The following is a 9,549-nucleotide window of genomic DNA, read 5'->3' on the forward strand; positions in this document are numbered from 1 at the left end:
ATAAATAAATAAATAAATAAATAAATAAATAAATAAATAAATAAATAGATAAATGAGTAGATAAGTAAATAAATAAATAAATGTAAAAAAAAGATTAGGAACACTCAAGTTCAGATCTTACCTCTGCTTAACTAGCCTTGTAGCTACAGACTATTTGGGGCCTAAGACTTCAGTTTTGATCGGGGAAATAAAGATGATCATTATGATAAACTTATTATGTTATAATCAGGGTGTGTGGGTGGGGGTGCCTGGCATCTAAGAAGTACTTAAAAACAAACATCCTACTGCAGTATTACCTTCCTCTCGCTTCTGTTTTTGCTGGTTTAGAAGCTCTGATCCAAAATGCTTGATATCAGAGTTGTGGCTTTTGATGTTGAATGTGGTGTGTGTTTGTTTTGTTTCATTTTAGTTCGGAGTATTTGTAAACACGTAGTGAGGTACTTTGAGGATGAGACCCAAGTCTAATCATAAAGCTCATTATGTTTCCTATATCATATGCACACAGCTTGAAGATAATTTTAAACAATATTTTTTATCTGCCTGTGCTTTACTTATTTAATCCATGTATCTCTGTATGCCAAGCATGTGTGCTATGGCACATGTAAGGAGGTCAGAGGAAGCTTGGTGGAGTCAGTTCTATTCTTCCTTTACACAGGATCAAACTCAGGTTTCCACAGGCTCAGCCAGGTATCTTACTAGCCCAGATATGCCCCTGTCATAGGATGTGAGGTATGGAATTTTCCCCTTGTAGAATCGTGTCAATGCTGAAAATCTCCAGTTTTTGAAACATTCTATATTTTTACTTTGTGTTATTTAATAGTTGTCCTGTGTTATGTATAAATTACTTAGTGAACTAACCTTCATTTTGGGGGCGGGGATATGAAAGAGTTATTTCTGTGGTGCTGCCTTTGATTGTACGAAGGCCTTGGGCAGACTGGTCAATAACTCTAATTCTCAGTAACTGTCCTTTTTTTTTTTTTTTTTAAGATTTTATTTATTTATTTATTTAATGCATATTAGTGCTCTAAGAGGGCAGTAGAGGGTATAGATGGCTGCAAGCTACCATGTGGGTGCTGGGAATTGAACTCAGGACCTCTGGAAAAGCAGACAGTGCTCTTAACCACTGAGACATCTCTCCAGCCCCAACTGTCCATTTCTTAACCACCATCTTTGTACTTTAGAAATCTCTAGTTAAATATTACAATGACATTTTAATCTAGACTATTTAAGTCCAAAATTATATGCTAAAATATAGTCTTCCCTCTCACTTTTAATTATTATATTATTCCTAAGTGAAATCTTGAGTTTGTTTTTCTCAGTATGGAAAGGAGAGAATCAATATTGTATGCTCTTGTCAACATGTTTATCCATCATATTTTGTCTAGTATTCTTTGACATGTGGTACAGTCCCTTTTGTTTGCCTAGCAGAGTTTCTGTGACACAAAATTGACATTAGAAATTTCATCATGAAGGACCAAATAGTGTTGAAATGTTTCTTGTGTTAGATGCCATGTATAACTTAGGAAATACTTGTATAGGTTTCTGTGATTTATTGATCAAAAATAACTTTCAACAAGATTAGAAAAAGAATGTACCATATTTGTGTGTGTATGGATGTATATTTAAAATATGTATTTAAATGTGATACTCTGAAATAGCATAAGAAGGAAAATACAGAAAAGTATATTGTAAATAGGAGTACATATTCATTGAAACTACATTCCAAGTACAAACCTAGGTACCTTACATCGTTACATGTATTAATTCATCTCATTCTCACAACAAAATTAGAATAATTACCTGCCTCTTATAGAGATAAGGAATTGAGGTACAAAATTTTAAATAATTTGTCTGTGGTTGCCCAGTAGATTTAAATACCCAGTTTTTTTTTCTCTTCTTCTTTAGCTATATGTTGTGACAGTGTTGATTATACATTTTAGTTTTGCAAAATGTTTATGTGTTTGATAACCTGGACTTGGCTCCTGGTCTATGATCTCAGACAAATTCTTTTCCTCAGGAAAATTCTTATCTTCTCTAGCTATCAGGCTACTCATCAAAGATTAGATAAGTGCTTTAAAGCAATTTATTATGTAGTATCTGTTTAATAAACATTAAATATCTTTTCTGCCCATTTTCACCACATAACCTTTCAATGTTGTGTTGCTATATGTATGCAAATGTTTTGAGCCATGTATATGATGAGTTCTTCAGGGCATATTCTTGTGTACAGGAGCATGCTTGTGAGTGTAGGTATGCACATCTGCACATATAGAAGTCAGAAGATAACCTTTGTCTTTTCCCTCCATCCCTTCCTTGTCTCTCCCTCCTTCCCTTCTTCCGTCCTCTCAATATAAATTAGCCTCACCTCAGACTCACTGGGTTCCACCTGCCTCTGCCTTCTGAGTGCTGGATGATGTTCCACCTCACACAGGCCAACTTTAAAAATTATATAGATATGATCTCTTGTTGCCTGTGTAGGTTGACTAGCTAGTCCCAGGAAGCCTATCTCTACCTCCTCAGCACTGAAATGCCAGTGTACTCTACCATACCAGGCTTTTAAAAAGAACATGGTGGAGGTGGGGTGGGGTGGACTATGCGCATGTGTCTGGGAGCTACAAGAGAGGTGCAGTGGAATTAGAGTAACAGGTGCTTAGAACCTACCTCAGGTCCTCTGAAAGAGCAGCAAATGCTCTTAACAATTGAGCATGTTTCTAGCCCCCATACAAGATGTGTTTTTGTTTCTGTTTTATTTTGTTTTTATACAAGTGTTGAGGTTAAATTCAGGTCCTTATGCTTGTGCTGCAGGCACTTCACAGACTGGCTTATCTCCCCAACTGTGCTGAGGATATGTTTTAAAAGGGAGATTCTTGAGGCAAGATTCCATGCACATTTCAGGCTTTGCTATAAGATTCTACAAGTCTTCCACAAAAATCTGTCTGCCATCAGATATTTTAGTGTAGACCCATACCAATTTCAATATTATTTTAACTTTTTCTAATAAGTTTTATTTGCATGTATTTTGCTTGCATGAGTGAATCATAAAGTTTGAAGGGAAATTAAATGAATTAAAAATGAGTCTTTCAAAAAAAATTCTTGGCAAGTGCTTACAAGTTCCTTCAGACTCATTACAGTATGCTAAATTACTAGGTAGTATCTTCCCATAATTAAGCAATCTTTTAATTAAACCACAAGCCAATCTCAAGATTTGTTATTTCTTAGCATTTTGTTGATTCATTTATTGATATCATTTTTTCCTATTTTATATTAGCATTATTTATTTCTGGTATCATGTAAATAATGAGCAGGTCTGAATTCATCTCTTCCTTTTTTCTCCCAAATATATCCTCCACACCGTAGTAATGGTATTAACTTTCATATTGTGTGCCAGCTGTATTCACAACCCCCCCCCCCTTTTTTTTAAAGATAGGGTCTCATGTAGGTTAGGCTGACCTCACACTCAGAATGTATCTTATGGAACTGGATTTACAGATGATTGTGAGCCACCTGTGGGTGTTGGGGATCACTCTTGGATCTTCTGGAAGACCAGTTGGTGCTCTTAACCTAGGAGTGCTGTTTCTTCATAGACTTATCCCTTTCTAAAAGAAAGTAACATTTCACACAAATTACTTTTATGAAATCTGGGGCTATAGTTAAAATTCTAAGTCTGTTTCAGCCAAATCCTTGTCTTCATACTCTTGGATTCCTATGAAATTAACATAGTTGAACAATGCAGCATATTCTGTGTCTGTAACCATGTGTTGACTATGTAGTTAAAGCGTTGCTGCCTATGTAAATACTGTTGTGTCCTCTCCCTTTTCTTTGATTCCAGTTTGAATTGATGTCAGGAGTATGTAAACGCATGCATACCAAGAAAAAAGAAATACAGTCTTGTGCTCGGTTTTATTGTTATTATTTGATATGGTCATTTTTAGGCTAAAATTCTTAGCGTGAAGTTGGATTTGTTGTATATGTTACTTAGCAAAACAGAATAAAATCAGGTCCTTCCGCAATAGAACCTCTCCTTGGTGTAAGTTCCCATTTGATTCAAGACTGCTTAAATATGGTGATTGACTTGTACAATAATATACTGTAAGTGAAGAACAAAGTATCTGTGTGATATTCTGTACATAATATGCTTTTTTTTTCAGTAATTACTAAAGGTACATTGGAATTTTCCTATTGGCATAAACTTAAAACAAACACATTGCTTTTTAGTGACCTGTATCAGATTTTAATTTCTAATCTATATTTTAAAGTGTTTGATGTTGATGCTAAATGTGTTGCTCATTCTTAGAGTATCACATTGATTAACAAGGGAAGCCCACATTGGAGCAGAAGGACAGGTATATTAAGCAATAGTAATTAACATCTTTTCACTATTGTTTCTTGTGCTATTTCTTTCGGTAGGTTTCTACCGACAAATTTTTTTAGTTACCCATTAAGGAGGGGGGGGGGATTGTTACTTAGCTGCCCATTAATAAAGTATATACATGTAAAATTATTGAAAGAATATAAGAAAAGGTTGCAAGATATGGTAGCTATTACATCTAGAAGGAATTAGGTGATACAGTTCTGTTTGGTGGTCCTATGGATGTTTACTTTGGAACTGCCAAGACATCTATATTTTACCTACCTTTTTTACTTATATTTATAATTTAAAATGTGCGACTCTTAGTACTACATATCTACTTCAATTTTTTTTTTCTTTTGGAGTGTGTGTGTGTGTGTGTGCGCACGCACACATACTTGGGCTACAGCATGTGTGCATATCAAAGAACAACATGAGTTAGATCTCTTCTTCAACTATGTGAGTTCCAGGCAAGGACCTCACTGGAACTCACGTACTCAAGCTTTCGGGCACTTGCCTTTACTTGCTGAACCATTTTGCTTTCAGAGTCAATAAGATGTATGAATAAGGGAAGCCATTTATATCAAGAAACTGTTTTGAGTTTTATAACTCAAATTAGAGGTTCTCTTAAAAGTAACTAACAAATACAATGTTGAAATTGGAAACATTTAAACTAGAAACAGTTTCTGAGAGGTATAGCTCAGTGGTGGAAGCTTGCTTGAGGCATAGGTTTCAGTTCCAGTACTGAAAAAGAAAAACCAACATTAATAATACTATATGATAAAGACTAAACTATTTAGTTTTCTAATTTAGGCCTGTGCCATAATTGGTGTAGGATATACTACAGTAGTTTAATAAAAGCATGTTTTAATTAATGCACAGATTATTGAAATGTTATATTATCTTACGTACAAAAACATAACTGAAGCCATAAGTTAAAACTAAGATGAAAAAAAATTCTGGGTTACTCAAAGAGGGAAATGTTCAGTTTTTCAGAGTATCTTTTATGTGTGTGTGATACATTTATTTTTAGAGAAAGAGGGTGAATTTTATCAAAATACTAAATACTTGAACCAATTAAGGTATTTGCAAAAGAACAGTAAAGGAGTTGGGATGTTGGCTCAGCAATTAGGATCACTTGCTGTTTTTGCAAGAGACTCAGATTCAGTTTCCAGCACCCAAATGGTGGTTCACAACCATTTGCAGTTCAGGTTCTGACCCAACACCCTCTTCTGACCTCTATTAGCACCAGACACTCATATGGTAAGCATACACACAGGCACAATCATACATTAAAAAAAAATTTTTTTAAAGAAAGGAGTGTGAGAAAACACTAGTTTATACTTTTCCCTGGCTTTTTATGTGGTTGCATATTGATTTTAAGTTTGTTTGTTTGTTTGTTTGTTTGTTTGTTTTGAGGCTTTGTTTCCCTGTGTAGTCCTGGCTGTCTTGGACTCCTTTTGAAGAGCAAGCTGGCCATGAACTCACAGAAATCTGCCTGCCTCTGCCTCCCAAGTGCTGGGATTAAAGGTATATGCCACCATACCCAGCTGTATGATTGATTTTTATTAGTAATGTACAGTCAGTTAGGAAGACTAAAGGGGATGAAAATCAAGTAATCATGCAAAAATGATATAAAACAAGCCACATGTGACTTGACATCTGACTGCAATTCAAGAACTTAAGAGCATGCATAGAAAAATCATGAGTTTGAGGCTAACCTGGCTAACTAGTGAGATGGCTCAGCAGGGGAAAAGCACCAACTCCAAACCTGAGATCCTGAGTTCCAACACCCACATGGTAGAAGTAGAGAACTGACGTCTGCAGATTATGCTCTGACCTGCACAAAGATCATGGCAGGCACACACCAATACATATGTACACGACATGAACAAATAATAAGTAACAACTTAACAAACTGGGTAAGGGACACATCAGATGTGTCACAAAGTAATATATAGTGGTTTACCAAGAGAATTTCAGGCAACAAATGTCATAAATTCATAGTTATTCTAAGTTAAAATAGCTGTGGAGTGAAATTGATCTTGAATTGAAGGATTTGGAATAAAGGATGCTATCTTAAGGAGATACCGAACGACTCAAACACACATACAAGAAAACACAAGAAATCAGGAGATTCTGATGAAATTGTCTTGGTAGGAGAGTAAAGCCTATTTAAAAGAGTGAAAAGAGGGAGCTGGAGAAATGGCTCAGAGGTTAAGAGCACTGTCTACTCTTCCAGAGGTCCTGAGTTCAATTACACGGTGGCTCACAACCATGTATATATAATAAATAAATCTTTTTTTAGAGAGAGTGAAAAGAGTAGTAACTAGACAAAAACCTGAAGCCAGATAGTTAAGTAAGAATTGTATAGCTTTAGAGTTTGGAAAGAAATTACTGTTTATGGAGTGTTTATGGAGCAGTGTATATACCAGAAGTTAAGAAACAGATTCTGGAGCCAGATTGCGCCATTTGAATTCCAGCTCCACTAGTTACTTTAAACTCCTAGTAATTTTCTTATTAGTAACGTCAAGAAAGCAATAGTACTCTGCTGTACCTGGGTTGTTGTAAGGCCTAAATTTTAATGTATACAAAGCATTTTACAGTGCTTAGTGTATAGCAAGTGGTATTAATGGGTAACTTGTTAATAAACACGTTGAACAAATAGAAGCTGAGATTTTTTGTTTGTTTCTAAATAATTAAGCACCACTCTGCTAGTCATATATTTTTCACAGTTCCATGGATAATTGTGTGGTTTTCTTCTTGTGTGTGTGTATTGCAGAGTTTGGGAAATGGGAAGTAATGACAGCTGGCACCTGAACTAAATACTTCATAGGCAACACCATTCCAGAACTTCAGGATGAATGGGGATATGCCCCATGTCCCCATAACTACTCTTGCGGGGATTGCTAGTCTCACGGACCGTAAGTTTGTATAATTTATTTGATTTAAGTTCTGTTGTTTGCTAACATCTGTTTCTAGAGACACAAAATTATCTTTGATGTCATAAATAACAGAAAATATAGTATGTTTGATTGGTGTAAAGGAATCGAAAAGTTAATGTTGCCACCTAATTCATAAATTTGTTTCCTTTTGTGGACCCCTAAGGAAATGGTAGTGTGATAATTTGTAAAGACCTTAAAAATAAGAAATTTAGAAAAATGATACAAAGATTTAAGAAATGCTAAAACTAAAGAAAGAAACATGGGTTAACAAACAAGAATAAGGACTTTTAAAGAACGCATTTACATGAGAATTTGACAGCTTGTCTTACCTAAATTCTGGTGGTACTGTTGTTTTGTTTTTTGTTTTTTTTTTTTAATATCATGTTTAATTATGTGTTAAGAGTTTGTTACAGATACGAGCTAATCATCAATACGAGAGCCTACCTTACTCTGAATACTAAGGAGTTAAAAATTATTTTCAATACTTGGAAATTTAGTTAAAACAAAATTTTAAGGATTTTTGTTTTTGTAAACACAACTATTCTTTTTCTTGGGTATTGATGCAGAATCTGCCCAAATGTTTGTCCCTGTGTCATCCTACTTTAAGTATAGGAATAGAGACAGAAGGCGGGATAAAAAAAAAGAAAGCAAATGAAAAAATAGCTTTTTCTATAGCATTATGGAACTTTGTAATAATCTATGCAAAAATAACTTACGTGGCTTCCAGAACTATTTTCATCTGTACTCAGTCCCTCCCTAAGTTTTGCTTGAGTATATTTTTAGTTGAGTCTAGGAAACTCGAATCACTAGAAAGTGGGTAGTTGGATTATCATTACTCTGCAAGAAAACTTTGATAACAGGCTTTAGTTTTTGTTGTTTGTTTTAAGACAAAAGCACAAATGTGTATGGATGGAAAATTATTTATGCTGCTAGACTTCTCTTTGGGTCTTCTGCCTTTCATATTTGGTATACTCATATTTTTTAATGCTTTTCTTCCTGGTAAACTCAATCATACTGTAATTGAGTATTTTGTGGTTTTATTATTGATTGATTTATTAATGATTAATTTGTGGTTTTATTAATGAAAACTATGCCATGAGCAGTATGATAATTATACTGTGATGTGGTTTCAAAATTAACCCAAAAGCACGATACCTGTATTTTAGTTGGATTTCTTAACTTTTAGGCAAATAAACACATTTCCATTAAATGTACTTATATTAAATAGTTGAATTTAAGTGCAAAATATTCATTTGTTTGTTTGCTAATTAGAGTAGAATAAAAAAAGAACTAGTTAGGAATTTATGACAAGAATTCTTCATTGTTCTTCAGGAATGTTGTACTCTGAGTATTCTACTACTTTGAGCTGTTTGTTTCTGTCTATGTTCAAGCTTTTAAAAATGTTTATCAGTGTAATGTAGAATCAGGTATTGTTTTGGTTTAATTTTCTAAGAGTGCTACTGATCCATCTTATAGATAAGCTGCTTTCCAACCTTTCTCAAAGTTGTGCTTTATTTAGTTAATAAAATTTAAATGAAAGATAAGCATGAATATGAAGAAACCGATCCCTAGTAATATAGTCTATAATGGCCTGTGGTAAAGGGTGGTTTCTTGGGTTGGTTGTTATTTTTTTCAGAGTGCAGAGTAATATTTTTCAGTCATTTGTCACATTGATACTTAACAACTGTTTTTAGTCTTACAGTTTACTTAAAAACACATGTATATGAAGACTTCTTACAGTCAGTCAATTTCTAATAATCTGCTTTTATTCTAAATAGTCCTGAACCAGCTGCCTCTTCCATCTCCTTTACCTGCTACAACTACAAAGAGCTTGCTCTTTAATTCACGAATAGCAGAAGAGGTGAACTGCCTTTTGGCCTGTAGGGATGACAATTTGGTTTCACAGCTTGTCCATAGTCTCAACCAGGTATCAACAGATCACATGTAAGTACGCTCAGTTTTACATCTAAAATTAAAAAGTTTTGATCTTACTAAGAAAAATAAACATTCCTTTTAATGTAATTTTCAAAATTTCAGATTTGTACTTTGGGAGGTTCTGTTTCTCTTTTTTCATTGTTATTTGTGACAGGTCTCATATTTCAGGCTGGCCTTGAGCTTGCTGTGCAGCTGATGAGGTTCTAGAACTTCTGTTCTGCTGCTGCTGCTTGAGTGCGGGTGTTCCATGTGTGCACCTCCATGCTCAGGTTGTCTGGTTCCGTGTGTGCACCTCCATGCGCAGGTTGTCTGGTTCCGTGT

The 9,549-nt window shown here is 34.7% G+C and overlaps 1 protein-coding gene across 2 annotated transcripts in view; it reads left to right on the plus strand.

Annotated features, from left to right (window-relative positions):
* Nipbl (NIPBL cohesin loading factor) overlaps positions 1–9,549 on the plus strand; it is a 167,599-nt gene that overhangs the window by 63,974 nt on the left and 94,076 nt on the right. For both annotated transcript variants that reach the window (XM_055601037.1, XM_055601038.1), the window contains exons 2-3: positions 7,131–7,272; positions 9,072–9,237. In XM_055601037.1, coding sequence (XP_055457012.1) covers positions 7,209–7,272; positions 9,072–9,237 — 230 coding nt within the window. In that variant the 5' untranslated portion in view covers positions 7,131–7,208. The remainder of the gene's footprint in view (positions 1–7,130; positions 7,273–9,071; positions 9,238–9,549) is intronic.

Source organism: Psammomys obesus, unplaced genomic scaffold, assembly GCF_907164565.1.
Source record: "Psammomys obesus unplaced genomic scaffold, mPsaObe1.curated_primary_1811, whole genome shotgun sequence".
NCBI classification, from domain to species: Eukaryota; Metazoa; Chordata; class Mammalia; order Rodentia; family Muridae; genus Psammomys; species Psammomys obesus.